We start from the raw sequence: 20,751 nt of genomic DNA, 5'->3' as shown, positions 1-20,751 counted from the left end.
AGCAGGCATGCAGAGAAGAGGGTCAGTAGCTATGCTACGTTTTTCTGCTCAGGCATATCCCCCACCAGTTTCTCTCCTTTGCCTCAGTGGTTGAGACGTCCCACACCAGTTCTTGATCTTGCTTTCCCTGACTGAGGGTGTTTGTGCATTTTGTGAATTTCATTAGCAGTAAGGAAGGGAAATTGATTAAAGAGACCACCAAATACTACATCTGTTGCTTCCCAAAGGCTTCCAGCAGAACAGGCATGCCATGTTCTCTGACTACTTCATTTCTTGGCTGTCTCCAGCTCCTTTTGTAATCATTGGTTTATTTTTATTTTATGTGCATTGGTGTTTGCCTGCATGGGTGTCAAATCACTTGGAGCTGGATTACAGGCAGTTGTGAGCTTCCATGTGGGTGCTGGGGATTGAACCCAGTCCTCTGACAGAGCAGCCAGTGCTGTTAACCACGGAGCTATGTCTCCAGCCTTTACAGCTCTTTTCTCAGAACAACCTCCCTATTTTTTTTATTTCATTGTAATAATAATAATCCCCATGTATTGAGAGTATACAAGAATCATTTAGTACGACAAGTTGTATTATCAGGCCCTGAGAGGGTGAATAAAGCCTTTAAGATTGTGTAGTGTGAGGAAGAGCTAGGATGTGGGCATGTAGGCTGGCCGAGGGGGCTGTTCCGCACCACCCTCTGAAGTCTGTCTCTAAGAAATAACGTTCAGGAAAGTCTCTTTTCTTGATGCTCCTTCCACACCAGGAGCACTGAGGCTTCTTTATTCAGTGACCCAATTGTAATCTTTTCTTCTCCTTTCTTTTCGCTCGTGACAAACGTTCCTCCCAGTGCTGTTGTTTCCTCCTCTTTCTGTTCTGCAGGCAGCCGCACATTTGCTCATTTGCACAGCTACCCTGCAGGTTTCCCATGGCAACCTCTTTAAGACTTAAAACATGATGTATAAAGTCATTGCTTCCCAGTATGAACTCAAGAGTTCCAACCTGAACCCACGCCCTCTGGGGAGACTCCCTAAAGAGGGCCTGATTTCCTGCTTCTTTACAGACCGTGGTATCACATATGAGCATACAGTCAGTTTTTTTTTTTTTTAATGCAATTTTTAACACTCAGAAATACTTCTGTGTGCTTGAAAATAATAAAGCTGCATTTGCATCTTTGTGTGTGGTACTGATATTGAACTTAGGGTCTCCTAGGTACTAAGCAATGCTCAAACATAGCCCTCTCTTTTTCACTTGTTTGTTTGTTGCTGTTTGGGTTTTTTTGTTGTTTGGTTTTGTTTTGCTTTTTGATACTGGGTTTTACTATGTAGCTCTGGCTGTCCTGGAACTCACACAGATCTGACTGCCTCTGCCCCTTGAGTATTAGCGTATTTAAAGTATTAAAGATAGGTGCTACCATGCCATGCCTCCTTTTGTTACTTTCAGTTTTTGAGATGGATTCTTACTACGTTGTCGAGCCTAGCCTTTAATTCACTCTGTAGTCCTGTTGTGTCTTGAACTTGCCATCCTTCTGTCATAAGTGTAAGGAGTGCAACTCTGGACATCTAGGGCAATGGGCTATATCAACATGTATTTACAGGCCTTTTTTAAAACTATATTTCAAACTTTATTCCCAGATGCATCTAACTTAATTTGCTGCCACAGAATGGTTATGTACAAATAAAACACTAAAAATTCTACAATGCCCCATAGGCTTACACTTAAAAACCTATGAGATGGAGGTCCTACAGGGTCATAAATAAAACTACACTTATTCTAAAATGTTCACATTTTATTAAGCGTGTGTGTGTGTGTGTGTGTGTGTGTGTGTGTGTGTGTGTGTGTACTACAGCTCACATGTAGAGGTCAACTTGCAGGAGTCAGTTCTCTCCTTCCACTATGTGAATCCTGGGATGGACCTCAGGTTTTGCAGCAGATGCCTTTATCCACTGAACCATGACTCCAGCCTCAAAATAAATTTAAAAAGTGCATACAGTGCTTGGTGAGGCCAGAAGGGTGTGTTAAGTCCCCTGAATCTGGAATTACAGATGGTTGAGTTGCCATATGGGTGCTGGGAATTGAACCCAGGTTCTCTGCAAGAGCAGCCAGTACTCATAACCTCTTCACCCCACTGATTTTTAAACTCTCAACATATTGTATAGAATTTAGGTACACAGTAGAGTCTTGGGCCTTCACTAATGTGAGAAATGCCATATGATTTTTGTTCCCTAGTCTCCCTGACAGAGTGGCAGCAATATATTTGCACCACCAGGAGCCCAGGTAGGGAGATGCTCCATTTATGTGTTAGTGTCAGAGCTTGGCAGCCAGGCCAAAGTCCAGGGTGCTGTGGTCTCAGCAGGGTCCACCTGGTACTAGATGCTGGTGGTCATGTCTTAGAAAGACTCCCATACTGTTGTTGGTGAAGAATTACATAGGCCTTCACAAATGCTCCTCAAGTTTTTAGCCTGAGGTAAAACGGGCCTCAAACTGTTGCTATATTGTGTGGGTTGTGTATCCCAACCTCCAGCAGTTAATGGTTAATTACCCTCCTCTAAACATGACATTTGAGTTGACAGTGTGTTATTAATGTCGTGGCTTGTAGCAGGATTGGTTTGATTGGTTTAATTAAAAATAAAAGCAAAGCAGGTTTATAGAGAAAGAATCATAAATATCCATATTAAGCAGTAATTGGTCTTGACATGTAGGCTATTAATTATTAATACAAAAGGTTATTATCTTAATAGGAAAACAAGCATTGACTACTGTGAAGACTACACAATTCCCTCTTAGATTAATAATATCTATCCAGAGATGAACTTCGTTCCTTCCAGTCAGAGTGTTATGTTGTTGGGAGGTCACTGACTGTCTGTGGGGGTCTGGGCAGAGTCAGTTCAGCATGGTGCTGAAACCAATACCATCAAATTTGGGGGCCAAGTGGCTGGTGTGGGAGGCGCAGGCAAAGGGAGGGTTTATGTGCTTGGTTTGTGAGCTCTTGCCTGGAGCCTTCGGCTGTTGAAATGGTGCAGTGGGAGAGGGGTGTTTCAAGTGCTGTGGTGAAGGAGTCTTCCTGAGCTGCTGTGACAGCTGACATAAACAAGGCCTCACAATAGCAGCAGTGATTCTTTCCTGGAGCTAAAGGCAGAGCCTAGAATTGAGGTGTCAGCTCTCCTTGCTCCCTCTGACAGCCTGAGGGAAGGACCCTTCCTTACCACCCCGCTTCTTGCTATCATTAATCCTTGGTTCTTTGGCATAAGGCAGGCTGGCTCTAATCTGCCTGTGCTGTCACATGGCTTTCCCATTTTTTTTTTTATAAAAGTCTCACTTTGTAGCCTTAGCTGACTTGGAAATCTATGTAGACCAGGCTGGCTCCAAACTCTTAGATCTGCCCTACCTCTGCCTCCTGAGTACTGGGATTAGAGTGTGTGCCACCCCACCTGACAACTCTGAACTTCTAATCTTCCTGTATCCACCCCAGAATGCTGGGGCCATAGACATAGACCACCATGTCTAGTTTATACAGGCCTGAGCATCAAACCCAGAGCTTTGTGCATGCTAGGACATTTATGTACCCTACCAGCTGAGTTGCATCCTCAACCTGGTGTTAACCCTTCCCATGAAAGCAGAGCCAATAACTTGGGATCCCCCAAAGGACCTCCTCTTCTTGCAGCTGGAACCCCTTGTCCATGTTGGTCTCTGTTGTCTAGGATCTTATGAAGGGACCTTCTTCCCCCAGGATCTCCCCCAAAGTAAACCTATGTTTAGGGTCCTCACCACAGGAGTGCTGCTAGGCATTTAAGATCAGAGAGAGTCATTTTAGACTGACTTTTTTATTAAAGTAGCATCGAGTACACTTGGTCTTGTGTAACCACTACCGCTGTCTACTGACAGGACACTCCCCTCACTGCCACCTCCCCTCGGTCCCCAGCAACTAATCTGATGTCTTATATTTTCATTCAACCTGATACACTATTCAAAAGTCAGGTGCTCAGAAGTAAACATGCTGTAAGTTACATTTAATCAATATTTGCACCATAAGTGATTTTCCTGTATGAAGGGGCACATTCCTGTCAGCTCACTCCCAGAAATAGAAAGCAACAGCTGGTAGAGAAGTCAAAATAGATTACTAGATCACTTATTCATCTAAGTGTGTGGAGAATAGCTTCGCATTTGATTTTTTCTTTTTTGAGTGTGTGAGTTTTTTTAAGGTTAAAATTATCTTTCTATTAATAACCCCATTATTCTGACTCATTCAGTGACCATGCTGACAGGCTTTGCTTTAGAAGCTTCCTTGTATTTTAATCATATTCTTTTTCAGTATTTAGGGTATATGTGCACCCATACACACACACACAGGTGTTTTTGTGTGCCATGCCACACATGTGGAGGTCGGGGAAAACTTTCAGCAGTATGTTATCTCCTTCCACCAACTGTGTCCCAGGGGTCAAATACAGGTGGCAGGAACCTTTATCCCCAGAGCCATCTCATTGGCAAAGTGAATTAGTCACATTCAATATATTTTAATTGTATTTTTTATGCTAACACTGACAGCATCAGACAACAAATGAGGAGCTGATATCAAGAAAACATTGGAGAGAATAAAGCAAGAAACTAAGTTTATGAAAGATTCTTGTGTGAATTTAAACCTAGCTATGTGAGCCTTTGACTTCTGTGTGCTATGTGGTCATGTTAGATGATAGATAGATAGATAGATAGATAGATAGATAGATAGATAGATAGATAGATGAGAGAAAGAGATATTTAATGGGGACTGGTAGCTTCTCCCAGGACCTGACATCCAGACTCTGTGGAGGTGCTGGCAGTTAAGCAAAGCGATTCAAGTCTCCCTCAGGGTCCAGACCTCTGACCCTAGAAGTCCAGAATGCACGTGTGATTGGCATGCATTAGATGTAATAGATGATGGGGCCATAGAAGGTGGAGACTTGGAGACTGGGTTTCCTCTGCCTCTCCCTTGCATGTGGATGAGGCCCAGGGTAGAGGACTGTGGGATGCTGATGAAATGCTCCCAAGCCAGGTACCATAGGCCCTAGGAGGCCACAGGTCTACAGCATGATAGAGCATCAGGATAGGGCCAGGTAGACTAAGTTGACCACAGACAGCAGCACCTCAGCAGCCCCCATTTGGTTAAAGGCCTTTTGCCTTCCAGGTAGTTGGGGGATGGCAGTAGTTACTGGTTTGGGCTTTTTTGTGAGGACTGCAGGTTCTGCTGTAATACCACAATGATCAAGGCACAGATGTACACACACCCTGACACCAGCAGCTTCCTCAATTTCCCCTGGGTCACAGTTTTCCTGGCTGGAAGTAAGGATACACCTGCAACAACTGAAAGGTCCTTGCCTGTGGTGGGTATAGCTGTGTCTTTTCATCACCTTGGGGCCCACCTAACAAGGGGGCCCAGCCTTTGGGCCTCAGCAATGCCATCCCACATGCAGCCATGTCTCTTCCAGGCTGCTCCTGTGGTGTCCATTGTCCCCTGCGCTCTGATGTGTTGGCACTCATCATCTCTGTGGGCTTGTCACTACAGTGCTCTGGAAGTATCCTAATTTAAAAAAAATCAATGTTGGTTAACTTTGTTTCTGACTAGGAAGTGCTACAAAAGGCAAAGTTATTAGGAAGGGCTCACAACACAGTTGCCTTTCTAATGTTTATATCGGCAGTTTTAACACCTGTCTATGCCTTCTGGCATGCTTTTTTTAACCATTGTGGAACCTATTTTTCTTTTTTTGAAAAAAAGGAAAAATTAACATTTGGCTGTGTTTGAATTAATACCTGGAGTGAAGTAAGCTCTGCATTTGGCCCCAGCCTTAGTTAACAGACCTAATTCTTTTGCGTTGATTACGATGAGATTCTCAGAAAAGAGCCCACACCATAACCACTGCCAGTAGAAGTGGATGACAGCTCTGTCTCCTCACCCCACGTGTGACACACTGAATGTGTCCCTTCACACAAATTTATATGTTGATGGGGGTAGGATGTGGGGAGGTCAGGTGACTGGAGTTTCATTGATGTGTTACAACAGAGCCCAGAAAGCTCCCTGGCCTCTTGTGCTGAGAGACAGCACCACTGAGAACCAGGAAGCTACAATTCCCAAATCTGAATCTGCTGGTGCTTGTGGGAAATGGATTTCAGTAGTTTAGAATCAACATTATTTGTGGCACTTTTGTTAAGAATAACTCCAGCAGTCTGAGAAAGCCCCCTACCTAGCCCGGTCCTAAACCCCCACTTACAGGGACACAGAGAGGTGCTGGGGGAACAGACAGCACCCAGATTGGAGACAAAATGGACTGTGAAGAAACATCAAATCACTCACTACCTTAAAGGAAGTGAAGGCCCCAGAGGGGCAGAGCACAGATGCTGGGAAAGTCACACACAGTCCTCGGCGTTCTGGGGCCAAGCCTGCTGGTTCCCGCCCATTGAGAACTGGTCATTTGGGAGCAGCCCAACCACTCTAATAATGGAAGTCTTAGTCTAATTAAATTGTTGTTGCTGTGCTAGGTTTTCTTTTAAGTTTTTATTTATGTGTATGTGTGTGGATATGTACATATGAGTGTAGGTGCCTACAGAGACCAGAAGAGGGTGCCAGAGGTCAGGGGTGTGATACACTCCTTCAATCACAGCACTCGGAAGTCAGAGACAGGGACATCTCTGTGAGTTCAAGGCCATCCTGGTCTGCAAGCTCTAGGCCAGACAGAACTACACAGTGTGAACCCTTTCTCAAGAGAGAGACAGAGAGAGAGAGACAGAGAGAGAGAGAGAGAGAGAGACAGAGAGAGAGAGAGAGACAGAGAGAGAGAGACAGAGAGAGAGAGAGACAGAGAGAGAGAGACAGAGAGAGAGAGAGAGAGAGAGAGAGAGAGAGAGAGAGAGAAGAGGGTGTTGGATATCCTGGAGCCAGAGTTACCACAGACACTCTAAACTGCTGAGCCATCTTCCTGCCCCCTGGATAGGTTTTCCTTTAAATTTTTGTGGATTTACCTTTATGGGGTATATGGAGATCAGTGGACTTTATGTAGTGGATCTTCTGTGGCTTTCCCAGGTTAGGGGTTCCCCCATCCTTCCCTCCTTCCCACTTTCCTCCCTTTCTTTCTCTCCCCATATTTTGCTCTTCCCTTTCCTTCCTCCAGGCATTATGTCTTGGACATTTTTGGTGAACAAAAGTATTAACTCAAAAGTAGTGTGCGCAGAAAAGATATTCCCACATCATGTGTCCTGTCCAGTGAGTGCAGGTTTTATTTCAAGTGTGGCTAGATCCCACTGCTGTCAGTATTTTGCACAGATGGCCTCCATGTTCAAGTCTCTGTGTTTGGCTGCTTCTCAGGTTTGCTGATTCTCATCTTGGGAGGAAGCTGGCCCAGGACCTCTAAACTGGGTGAATGTTGTCAGTGATGGTGCCACACAGAGCTCGTATCGAGCAGTCTGTGCCTCTGTTAAGTCATTCTCTAGCACTCTTAGGTTGCTGGGTTTTCTGCTGTGTCCAACATTGTTTGTAGGATGGCTGGCCCATGCCAGAACAGAACCTCAGAAAGGACCAATTCAATAACAAGCAAGGCAGATCTTGGAAACTGAAAATATAATAGCAACAGAAATGAAGATCTATCTCAAAGAAGAGACAGAAGGTAAAACAGAATTTGAAAAAGACTAAAAGCAAGAGAGAGAGAAAAAGAAATGAAAAATAAGGAAAGAAAGTTAAGGGACAAGTTCAGTGTTTAGCATCTCATTGACAATGTTCCAGAAAGAGAAAACAGATACACAATTCAAAAATGCTCAGATTCAAGCATGACACAAACCCAAACCAGCACTTGGGAGGTAGAGGCAGCCGCATCAGGAGTTCAAGATTACTCTCCACTACATTTTGAGCTTGAGTCTAGCCAGGGAGACATTAGACCCTGTCTCAGAAAAAAAAAAAAAACAGTGACTCCAAAACAGAATGTTTCCAAAGCAGTTAAGAGAACTGGCTGCTTTTCCAGAGGACATGGGTTAAATCCCCAGCACTCACATGACTGCTTTCAACCATCTGGAACTTCAGTTCCAGAGGATCTTATGCCCTCTTCTGGTCCCCATCAGGTACTGCATGCCTGTGTTGCACGGACCTACCTGCAGGCAAAACACACATACACACACAATAAAAAAATTTTAAAGTAACCAGAATGCTTCTCAAAATAGATTGGTGGCCTGAGATTAAGGGTCCAGAGAACAGTCAGTATGATACACTTCCATCTAAGCACAAGCACGAAGTTGCCAAGTACTAGAGGAGAAAACAGCCCTGCACACTGGCCAAGAGGAAATCAGATTGTGTTTGAATGATGGAGGACCAGTTTGACATGTGTCATCAGCAGAAACATACTTCTGAAAGAAAAGTACCTACCTCGTTTAGATCCCTACCAAATCCAAAGATGAGTGATGACAAACTAAAGACACCTCTAACATCTACCTTCCATGCATCCTTCCCAAGAAAGAACCGAAGAAATCATTAAGACTGGAGGAACTCTATACACCGGATTTTCCTGACCCAGAACAAGCAGGAAGATTCTGACAGTAGATTTAAATAAACAGGAAGTGTGTGTGTGTGTGTGTGTGTGTGTGTGTGTGTGTGTGTGTGTGTAGGCCTAGTAGGCCTATGCATTCCATGGTGACTACTTTGAGATCAGAGGACAACTTTCAGGATTTGTTCTAACTCTTGAACATGGAGTCCAGGAATCAAACTCAGGGCCTGTGTGACAAGCCCTTGCCCAATGAGCCATCATCTCACTGGTGCAGAGGCAGTGTTTAACAAAGTTTAGGGCTGAAGAGATGGCACGGTTAAGAATGCTTGGTGCTCTTCCAGAAGGCTTCTGAAGGACCCATGTTCAGTCCCTACACCCACATTAGGCTGTTCTCAACTGCTTACCTCTTTTCTGCCCTCTGTGGGCAACCAGACACTCACTCACACACACACACACACACACACACACACACACACACACACACACAAATAAAAATAAAAAAACAATAGTCAAAAATTTACACATGAAGAATGGCACAGTATAGTGTGGAGTGTTTATGTGGTTGGTTATAACAACAGAAAACTGAACACTAGTTAAAATAGCCACAAGACTATTCTAGAGGGGTGTGTTTGTCCGTGTGCAAATGCATGGGAAGAGACAGAATTGTAGCTAGAGGCATGGAGAGAATTACATTTTTGCTTTTCATGGTGGGAAGTAAGTTAATTCTGCAAACTGCAAACTTGGAAACCAAGAACACGAGTTACTAAAAATTTGGAGACATATGGCAAAATAAAGATTAATCAAAGTTAAAATGTGGATGGGCATGGTTGCACATGCTTATAATTGAAGGAGGCAGAGGTAGGAGTTGTCATAAATTTGAGGCCAGCCTGGGCTACACACCCAGACTCAGTCTCAAAACACAAATGAACAAAAACCAAAACATTTTTATGGATGTGGTGAGGTACATGTATAATCTAAACACTAAGGAGGCAAGGCGCTAAGGAACACATCAAGTTCAAGGCTAGCCTAGACTACATGATATCTTGTCTCAAAATGCCAAAAAATTTGACAAAATAATGGCTTCCGGAGGAACAAAAAAATAGGGATTAGGACATGGGTAGAGTAGGATGGCCTGCTATGTTTCTGCTGGCTCTCAGAATGACTTGAGACTTGAAACCAGAGAACCATGACTTTGATGAAAACAAAAGCCAAATCTAATTATTTTTTTTCAAAGCTTGTGAGGTGTGGGGGCTGTGGGTGGGCCAGTGAGATGGCTCAGTGGGTAAAGAAGATTGACACCATGCTTGATGGCCCCGTTCCTTTTCAGGGCTCACACTGTGGAAGGGAAGAGTGGAGTTCCTTTTTCTACCTCACAGGCTGTGCCACATGTCTGTGTCCAGAAGTAAATGCAAACACTTTCATTCATTTCATTTCATTTTTCATTTTCTTTCTTTCTCTCTTCCTTTCTTTCTATTTTACTTCCTTTCAAAAGACAGTCAGGTAGCCCAAACTAACATCAAATTTGCGATACAGGAAAGGGCAACCTTGAATTCCTGACCCTCCTGCTTCTCCCTCCCCAGTGTTGGGATTATAGGCATGAACCACCACACCAGGCTCAGGAGATGGTTTTTACTTTTAAAAAATTTCTTTTATGTATGTGAGTGTTTTGACTATATGTGCACCATATCTGTACCTTGTGCCTGCAGAGGCCAGTACAGGACATAGGGTCCCCAGGAACTACAGTGACAGGTGGTCATGAACTGCCACGCAGGTGCTGAGACTGAATCTGAGAACAGCCAGTGCTTTTAGCTACTGAGCCATCTCTCCAGCCCCAGATGGTTCTTTTTTTGTTTTTGTTTTTCTGTTTTGTTTTGTTTTTTGAGACGGGGTTTCTCTGTGGCTTTGGAGGCTGTCCTTGTACTTGCTCTGTAGACCAGGCTGGTCTTGAACTCACAGAGATCCACCCGCCTCTGCCTCCTGAGCGCTGGGATTAAAGGTGTGCGCCACCACCACCTGGCTCAGATGGTTTCTTTTTCAAATATTTATTTTTGTGTGTATTGGTGCTTTGCCTGAATGTATATCTCTGTACCACATGTATACAGTGTCCTTGGAGGCCAGAAGAGAACATTGGGCTCCCTGGATCTGATGTTACAGATGGTTGTGAGCAGCCAACTGGGTTCTAGGAATTGAACTTGGGTTCTCTAGCAGAGCAGCCAGTGCTCTTAATCCCTGAGCCATCCCTACAGCCCCACTAAACGTTTTCATTAAACAGCAGAAAGATGGTTTCTGGTAGGATGAAGGATATTTTTTGTTGTTGTGTTTTGTTTGGAGCTGGGCATGATAGTACATTCCTGTTATCCCAATACATGGGAGGTGGGAAGCGAGAGGAAGGTCTTCTTTAGCCACATAGATAGTTTGAGGCCAGCCTAGACTACATGAGGCTTGTCTCAAAAACGAAAATAAAAGTCTGGGGGGAGCCTGGGATGCACCCCTTTAGTAGGACATTTACCTAGCATTTGTGAGGCCCAAGTTCTATCTCCAGCAAAAACACATATTAGACATAAGACCATGAGTTCAGCTGGGTGGTGATATCTGACACCTTTAATCCCAACACTCAAGAGGCAAAGGCAGATGAATCACTTTGACTTTGAGGCTAACCTGGTGTACAGAGTTCCAGGACAGCCAAGAGAAAAATCTGTCTTGAAAAACCAAAACAACAACAACAAACCCGAATTTTACCCCTGTGACCCATAAGATGGAAGGAGATGTTGTCTTCTAAATTTCATACAAGTGCTGTGGCATGCATTCTTACCCATGTGCCCGTGAATATCATAAAAATTAAAACACAAAACCTGAGGGGCTGGTGAAATGGTTCTGCTAGGAAAGTGCTTGCCAAGATAGCATGATGACCCGAGTTCAGATCCTACCCTGACCTACAGCACCCACATTAAATTCAGAGGCATGTCTGTAACCCTGGCACCAGGGATTGTGGAAGACAACCTACATTTGACCCCTGCGACTCATACAGATATAAGTAGAGAATCAACTCCTGGAAGTTGTACTCTAATCTCCACATATATCACAACACATACACATGTCTGTCTGTCTGTCTGTCTCTGTCTGTCTCTGTCTCTCTCTCTCTCTCTCTCTCTCTCTCTCTCTCTCTCTCTCTCTCTCTCTCTCTCTCTCTCTGCAACACACACACACACACACACACACACACACACACACAATTAAAAATAAAATAAGGTGGAGAGACTGACCTGAGGTTAACCTCTGACCTTCACACATACTGGGCACACATGTATTCACACCCTCATGCACATGTGTACACAAACATGGACATATACATACACACACACACACACACACAGAGGAACCTGAAAAGAGAGGAGAGTTTAGAAAACTGCCCATGTATAGTCTATAGTGTATAGTCTATAGGTCACCAGGCTTGAGGCTGTTGCTCAAGCCTACCTTCCTGTGCACACACAAACTCAGAGTTAGTATCTTCCTGTCTGCTCCCAGACTGCATTTCCTTTGCATTCCTAGTGTAATACCTGGGGGACACGCTCCTACTGACAGGCCTACTATTTTGACTCTGTTCCCTTGGAAACAGCTGAGATTAGCTTTCATGTGTTGTGTTGGGTGGCTAGAACAAAGGGCAGCAGTAAGAAAGGACAGATAAGTGATACAGAACCCAGCTGGCTCTGGCACTACAGCAAGTCCATCAGCTACCAGGTCATACATAGCTCTGTGAAGACTGGTTCTTGAGAATGGAAGGTCCAAGTCAACACCATGGGGTCACCCAGTCCCCCTGGCTCAGTGCCCGGCCCCAAGGCAGCAGTGGGGATGACCAAGACCCAGAATATCCAATTGGGAAGCAGCCAGGCATTGAGCTGATGGGAGCCAACATGGATGCCAGAGTGCTTGAATCTGAGTGGCTGTCCACTGGAGGTCGGTCTGGGATCAAGGGGGTCTTCAGAGAGCTCACAACTGCCTGTGAACTTGAAGCTGTATGACAAGAAACCTTTTTCTCTCTCAATGCAAGAGTTTCATACTTGTTATGGGTGATAGCTAAGGAAATACGCCCAGCCCTAATATGTCCTCAACCCTTTGCAGGAATTGATCACAAGACGACCACCATCCTGCTAGATGGCCGAAGAGTGAAGCTGCAGCTTTGGTGAGTTGGGGCTATGCTAGTCAGGATGTTCTGGCCCTGGAACCATGCCCTTTCGTCTAGCTTGAGCTGGTGGCCTTCCTTAAAGGGTGTTGACCCAGTTGTCTTGAGTCAATTGAAGCCCGCTACCCCATTATTTAAGGGGATTGCACCTAGGGCTAAGCTGGGTCCAAGAAAGAGCCCTTGCTGGTAGAAGACACCTCATTGTCACCTACTTCCTGTTTGACTCCACCTGGTGCTGTCAGAGATGGAAGTAAAGTGACCAGGACAGCCCAGTTCCCCCATCCACATTTCTGTGGATACAGAACAGAGCTCAGGGTGTCCTGGTTCCAAGGGCAGGGGCCCTGTTAACCACCTGGGCTACAGCTCCCTCTACTCTGTCTTCCCCTAGAGGTACCACACTAGTCTTGAGTTCTGCTAAACAGCCCCTGTCCTCATCATTCTCCAGGACCTAAGCCTAGGAATTTAGGGCTCATTCTGCCTCCTGAGCCCCCTTGGCCTGTGGGGAGATACATGTAAGGTTGCACCTCTGGCCCTCCTGGCTCTGCCTAAAGATGCTAAGTCTATAGCAGTGTGCATGACCTAACTTCACAATGGAATTGTTCTCTCCTGAGTCTCCAGCTCCTACTGACTTTTTCAAGAAGCCAAGCCCATTTTACTGCACTCCTCCAGAGGCCTCAGGGATGCTCACCATGCTCAAAACCAACCACAGCTGTTGGAGAGATGGCCCAGTGGTTAAGAGCACTGGCTACTCTTACAGAGGACCTTGGTTTGATTTCCAGAGCCTACATGGTGGCTCATGACAATCCATAGCTCAAGTTTCAGAGAATCTGACACCTTCTTCTGGCTTTCATGGGCACTGCACACATATGGCATCCAGACATAATTGCAGGCAAAGCACCCAAATACATAAAATAAAAATAAATAAAATCTTGAACAAAAACAAAATAAAAACCAACCCCAGTCCCTGTACAACCCAAGGCCTCTCTTGGGTGGTGTTAATCGCTGTGTCCACACTGAGCCCTCTGCAGAGTCACACTTCACTCCAGTTTCCTGACGTCCAAGGCCAGGCCTCCTGCATATTTCTCCTCCCATGCCTGAAGAGGGGCTGTGGTTGTGTTACAGGGCTCTCACTATGGGCCTATCACACAAGGCCAGCAGATACATCTCAACAGTACTCTCTTCTTGCCACAGACTTTCTAGTGGCTTCCATGTAGGTTCTGTTGAGGCTAGCCCTTAAATCTTCAATTACTTTACTTCAGAACAGTGAGATAGTCCTTCTCATGTCTTTGACAAAAGCCAATGCCTCCAGCTCATGCCCTTTCGAGCCCCAGCACTCCTCTCTGGTGTTGGGATAGTCACTAGCTACAGATGATGTACGGCAAAAACACACCTGTCCCATGGGCACTGTGAAGACACACCTGTGTACATTCCCAAGAATAATGCTGAAGTGGTTATGTGCAGACGTGTACCCACATCGTTTTAAAACAGACTGAAGAACCAGTGCACCCTCTCTGGAGAGCTACCACAGTGAGTGCACAATATCGGAACCCACCCACCCTGGGAACATCTTTCCTTTTCCCTAGTAGTTCTCGGCATGCTGACCTAGCCTGAGCACACACTCCTGCTGGGTGTCATCATCTGCAAAGCAGAAGTCCTATCAGTTCCTTATGTTGACCAACTCAGGGATGTATCTGGAGGATCTGCTTATGGAGCAACTGGATCTTGCCTAATCATCAAAAAAAAAAAAATTCATTCTGTGCCAGAGATGCAACCCAGTACCTAGCTTGCATGAGGGAAATATACTGCCACCAAGTTATGTCCCCAACATTTAAAATTATATTAGGTTTACTTAAATGTCTGAAAATAATGTTAAAACTCACTGTTAGGTTTCTAGTCTGACTTTCATTTTGTTTTGCTAAGATAGGGTCTCACTCTGTAGCCCTGGGTGGTGGAAACTTGCTATTTAGACTCTGCTGGTATTGAACTCAGAGAGATCTGCCTGTCTGTCTCCAGAGTGCAGGGATTAAAGGCATGTGGCCCCATGCCTTGTTCTAGTTTGACTTTTAAAGTACTTATTAGGGACTGGAGAGATGTCAGTATTAAGAGCACTTGCTGCTCTTCCAGAGGACCTGGGTTTGGTCCCTAGCACTACCTGTGGCTCAAGGTTACCAAGTGACTCCAGATCCAGAGAATTTGACACCCTCTTCTGGCCTCTGCAGCATTCACCCAGTGCGCAGAACAGACATAGCTACACAGCTTGAAGCACATGCCGTCATGTTGGAACTGGCAGCAGGGAGCAAGAGGATCACTTAAGTTTGAGTCAAGGCTTGGTTAGTAAAGAAACCCTGTCTCAGAACAACCAGTCAGGTGTGGTGGTGGGTACTTTCGACCTCAGTGCTCAGGAGGCTGAGGCTACAGAGTAATACTCTTCCTTGAAAAACAAATCAGGGGCCTTCAAGATCCATCACCGGGGCTGGGTGTTGGTGGCGCACGCCTTTAATCCCAGCACTTGGGAGGCAGAGGCAGGTGGATCTCTGTGAGTTTGAGGCCAGCCTGGTCTACAAGGGAGTTCCAGGACAGCCTCCAAAACAATACAGAGAAACTCTGTCTTGAAAAGCCAAAAAAAAAAAGAAAAAAAAAGAAAAAAAAAAGAAAGGAAATATCGCTCAGTGGGTAATGGTGCTTTCCACCCCGTCTGATAGCCTGAGTTTGATCCTCAGTACCTTCACGGTGGAAGGGTAGGCTCCCACAAATTGTCCTCTGACTTTCCCACATGTATCACGGCCTGTGCATGTGCGCACTCACACACACACACACACACACACACACAGAGAGAGAGAGAGAGAGAGAGAGAGAGAGGGAGGAGGGAGAGAGAGAGAGAGAGAGAGAGAGAGAGAGAGAGAGAGAGAGAGAGAGAGAGAGAGAAACAACAATGAAAAAGAGAGTGAGCCCAAAACGTATGTTGCTGCTAAGATGGCTCTGCGGCTGTCTTGGATTGGCAGGTAATGACCACCACACAAAGACTGTAAAAGGTATTTGCTGTGGTTCCAAAGTTTGAGAAGGTGGTTATCAAGAAGAAACACCAGTCTCCTCTTAACAGTCTCCAACATCTTTTCCAGGGACACCTCAGGACAGGGGAGATTTTGTACCATATTCCGCTCATACTCTAGAGGCGCACAGGTAAACAGCATTCCCAGCCTGGAAATCAAATTGATTTTGAAAAATAACATTTACAAATTCTTACTTAGGTATCTCCTTTATGGCTAAGTTGGAAGATAAGGCAATTAAGGTCATTTATAAACTGATGCAGGTCATGTGCTATAATCTGGTGGCTTATGTTTTCTCCAGCATTACAGATGCCATGTGTGAGCATGAATTCTCTTGAGTGCCTCAATGTGTGTACGTGTATGTGCATATCTGTATTTGAGGTTCTTATCTATGTGTAAGCATACCCCCACGTCTGCTATGTGTGGGGGAGGGACTTGCTCTGTGTTAGGTGGCAATGTCCCCACATCCTATGCCCCAGACAAGCTTATGGACATCAGTTCCAGACTCTAGCTCAATCATCTATCAGTAAGTGCATGAAATATCATTGGAAGTAATAATATAACTCCTATAAGGAATATATAAATCAAAATTATATGCTTTTTCTGAAGTATGTAAGATGATTAGTTAGGGACCAGGAATAGTGGTATATAACTTTAACCCCAGCACTTGGGAGACACAGGCGGGTGGATCTCAGTGAGTTCTGGGCCAGCCTCATCTATATAATGAGACATTGTCTTGATTTTTAAAAGTAGTTTGTCTCTGCAAGTCTCTGGACCAAGCCTGCCTCTTGTGTTCCTGTGTGCTGACCTTTGTGACTTTTCTCCTAGGGTGTGATCCTGGTCTATGACATCGCCAACCGCTGGTCCTTCGATGGCATCAATCGATGGATTAAGGAGATTGATGAGGTATGACATGTGACATTGGCCAGGGAGAGGTTCGACAACAGGGAGAATGCTTCACCTCACATCTGGACCCAGTGGTGTGACCAAAGGACCTTGAGGATCAGGACACTGGGCTCTGCTGTGCCTCTGCTCAGGCGTGCATGCTCTGCTTGCCCCACCCCCGGTTGGTGGGCTGGATGGGTGGGTGGGTAGTGATGAGGCTGATGCTTGTCCAACTGCTGGATAAGACCTACAAGCTTGCTGAGGGGGATCTTGTGGCTTTTCTAATAAAGGGCCACAGGTTGAGTGTTTTAAAATGACATTAATTTTCTCCAAGTTCTGAAAGACAAAAATTGTAGGGCCATGTTCTTCCAAAAGCTCCAGGACAAGACTCTTACTGCCTGTTCCAGCTTCTGGTGGCCACAGCTATCCTTGGCTGTCACTTTGCTTTCATTGTCACATGGCATTTCCCTGTGCCCCCTCTGTGTCCTCTCCTCCCCTTATGAGAATACCAGTCATTAGAATAGCACCCCTCCCCTGCAATTCAATGAGACTGCATCTTATTACATACACAAAGACCATATTTACAAATAAGGTACCATTCTGAGGTTCTGGGTGGACATGAATTTTAGGCTACTCAACCCATTTTCCTTGCCTTTCTCGTGCTCTAGCATGCCCCTGGGGTTCCTAAAATCTTGGTGGGAAACCGACTGCACCTGGCATTCAAGCGGCAGGTGCCCACCGAGCAGGCCCAGGCCTACGCTGAGCGCCTGGGTGTGACCTTCTTTGAGGTTAGCCCTCTGTGCAACTTCAACATTACAGAATCCTTCACGGAGCTGGCCAGGATCGTGCTGCTGCGGCATGGGATGGACCGTCTCTGGAGGCCGAGCAAGGGTATGCTAGGAGGGCCAGTCCAAGTCTCCCACAGCCCCATCAGATATGAGGTGGTTCTATAGCCCCCTGCACAATTGTTTGCCTCCTAGGACTTGTCTCAAGGCTTCTGTGGCCATACTCAAAAATCAAATTCATTTGGGGGCTTTGAGATGGCTGAGTGGGTAAAGGTGCTAGCTGCCTAACAACCTGAGTTTGATCCCTGGAGCCCTCTGCCCTCCGTGTGTAGCTTGTGTCACGCACAAACATGTGCTCACACACAACCACACACATAATAAATAAATGTTCATTTTGTAAGCAAATGTATTTGAAAGAAGTAATTACTGCGGCTTTGGAAGCTCTTAAAAAGACTTTTTTTGTGGTCTGTACGTGGGCAGAGGTGGAGGCAGAAGAGGGTTTGCTACATTCACCAGTGGGACAGCCTCCGGTTGAGGTTCCCAGTTCCTGGAGGGAGGCAACCAGATGCAGGGCTTCCCCTTGCAAAAATCCCTAATCACGGAGGACATAAAGTAAGGGATTCTCTTTTCTTTTTCCAAGTACTGAGTTTGCAAGACCTCTGCTGCCGCGCTGTGGTGTCCTGCACACCTGTGCACCTGGTAGACAAGCTCCCTCTCCCTGTAACCTTAAGAAGCCACCTTAAGTCGTTCTCCATGGCCAATGGCCTGAACACCAGGATGATGCATGGCCGCTCCTACTCCCTAACCGCCAGCTCCAGCCACAAGAGAAGCAGCTTCTGCAAGGCCAGGAACAGCCGCTCCCCCCAGAGCCCGCCCAGAAACTGTACCAGGAATAGCTGCAAAATTTCTTAGAGACTGGAGTTGGTGGCACAGGCCTGTCATACCAGCTACTTACAAGGCTAAGGCAGAGGGATCACAAGCTCAAGGCCCACCCAAGCTACAGAATGAGTTCAAGACCAGCCTGGGCAACTAGTGAGACCCTGCCTCAAAATTACAAAGTAAAAAGACTCTCTCCCAGAGTCTGGAGGACACAGACCATTCTACACTCAAGAAGCATACTCTCCACCTCTTACAGTAACGATGATGCTTCATTTGGAATGCCTATGCCACTGATGTGGTATGAATGCTCAGTGCGCTGTGACTGGAACTCCTGTGTGGATGTGCATGCAGCTCTTGTTCTAGACGTGTGTGTGCAAAGGGAAAAATCAGTATTCTGCTCTACTCTTGATAATATGAAATCATGGATGTTACTTTTATCATGATTGCTGTGCAACTTTTTCTGTAACTGCTTTTATATGGCTGATAAAATGTGTGTAGTGAATACATATTCAAGGAAATTTCAGAAACAATAACCAGATAGGCTAGCATCACTGATATTACAAGAGGGGCCTTTTGTAAACCTCCTTTAATGTCAGGGGTCCAATTTATAAAAAATGCTGCAGTTTCACACAGAGATTGTGTACAACAGATCTGTCCCATTTGGGTAGGACATGGGTTTGATAAAGTTTTTGCTATGTCATTTACTACATTTTGGGATTAATAAGTAATCTATATTCATATTTTTCTGTAAACATTTTTGTACAAAGTGTCCTATAAGTTATGAAGCTATGGGAAGAAAATGCCAAAGATCTCCAATTATGTTGAACACTGTTTCAGCCAGCACTGTTTCAACAGATTAGCAAGGAGAAAGGTATTTCAGTAAAGAATGAAGTAAAAACAGTATTATTTAAGGAAATATTTCTCAATAAACTGGATATTTGTCCCTCTCTTGAGAGTCATGATATCTCTTCCTATATCTAGGTAAGTAACAGCCCTTTTCTCCTCTTGTCTCCTTGCTTGGTGTAGCCATCAAGGGATAGTTTGGTTCATGATGCTCACCACAGAGATTAGTCTTTGTCCTTTGTAACCTTTGGTAAAGATTTCTTTCCCAGATAAGAAATGCAAAGAAAGAAAATAGTTCTGGGTGTGGTGGCTAATGTCTGTTACCCCAGTTCTTGGGAGGTTGAAGCACTATTGCTGTGATATTTAGATCAACCTGGAACTACATAGTGAGTTCCTAGGTTGGAAAGTAAGATCTTGTCTCAACAAAATAAAGTGAAAGCACTAAAAGACAACACTTGTGTGTCTCCTGGCAAAGGTTTATTGTCCCTTATTGGGAGTACAGAGCTGTGGCCAGGCATTTCTCTAGAGATGAAACCCTTGTCACTCTCTTTGCCAAAAAACCTACTGGCTTTACAAAGGCTCATATATAGGTCTCTTTTCTGGTCCTACTGCTTAGGAAGCAGCACATAATGAGGGGTTAAATGACAGGAAAAGGGAAATAAGATAAAGCTCAGTGTTCTACATTTTTTGTTAATGATTTACAGATTTAACAATTTACAGGACTCTAGATACATAATAACAATGTCCTTAGAGACAATGGAGCATAGCTGCCTGGCTTGAAGGCTTGAAGATGGGGGCGAGGGTCCAGCTGTGTAGAGATGAGGTGAACAGAAGATATCCGTAGGGAAGCTGGTGAGAGTGTACAGCCACTCCTTGACGGTGGCCAACCTGTGAGAACACCCCGCAAGAGCCTTCAGAGCCTCCTTTTTGGTATGCCACTGTTGAAGACAACATCTAGGGCATGGGCAGCCATGACCTAGCAGCTCTTTTTCAGGTTTGTGACCATGGAGATGAAAGTACAGGTCAGTTAAACAAAGTTCCTTAAATGTCTTTCTCTGCCCTCTTCATTGCTGCTGAGATGGATGGTGAGCTGTGCCGGATAGATTCCTGGATAAGCCAGGCTGTAAGGATTGAGGCATTACGCTGGCCCGACCCTGTCACTTGGCAGAATGCACTCAGGCAGTGCCCTAGTCAGCCCAGGTACAAAGGACCCCTTTAAAAGACAGACCTCCACACACGTAAGCCCTCTTCCCAGCGCTATTTCTGCGCTCTCTTTCCTGCTGTTCCCCTGGGGCAGACAGGACCCTTCCTGTCTCCCTCTTCTGTTCTGCCCTCTCTCTGTCTCTGTGTCTCTTTACCTCTTCCCCCCCCCCTTCCCTTTCTAATAAAACTTATCACTAAGCTCGGTCTGCTTGCTTTGTCCCTCCATCTTGGTCATCCTCTCCTGCCATGGAATCCGCCAAAGTCCCCCTCAAACTTTATCACAACACAGGCTACACAGGTTCTTCTGCCTCAGCTTCCTGAATATGTCAAAAGCATAAACCACCACGTCCAGACCTGTTTCCTGTAAGCTCCTGTGACCTGGAGCCTTTTGGAAGCCTGATATTTATGGAACACACAGGCTGCCCAGAGGTCTTGGCCTTCCACAG

At 45.3% G+C, this 20,751-nt stretch overlaps 1 protein-coding gene across 1 annotated transcript in view; it reads left to right on the top strand.

Annotated features, from left to right (window-relative positions):
- The window catches only part of Rab40b (RAB40B, member RAS oncogene family), a 28,698-nt gene extending 9,068 nt beyond the window's left edge, over nucleotides 1-19,630 (top strand). The window contains exons 2-6 of the mRNA XM_027425313.2: nucleotides 12,603-12,663; nucleotides 15,783-15,843; nucleotides 16,539-16,616; nucleotides 17,264-17,486; nucleotides 18,021-19,630. Coding sequence (XP_027281114.1) covers nucleotides 12,603-12,663; nucleotides 15,783-15,843; nucleotides 16,539-16,616; nucleotides 17,264-17,486; nucleotides 18,021-18,292 — 695 coding nt within the window. The 3' untranslated portion in view covers nucleotides 18,293-19,630. The remainder of the gene's footprint in view (nucleotides 1-12,602; nucleotides 12,664-15,782; nucleotides 15,844-16,538; nucleotides 16,617-17,263; nucleotides 17,487-18,020) is intronic.
- The last annotated feature ends 1,121 nt before the right edge of the window (nucleotides 19,631-20,751 follow it).

This window comes from Cricetulus griseus, chromosome 7, assembly GCF_003668045.3.
Source record: "Cricetulus griseus strain 17A/GY chromosome 7, alternate assembly CriGri-PICRH-1.0, whole genome shotgun sequence".
Lineage (NCBI taxonomy): Eukaryota > Metazoa > Chordata > Mammalia > Rodentia > Cricetidae > Cricetulus > Cricetulus griseus.
This window is presented reverse-complemented; position numbering and strand designations above follow the sequence as displayed.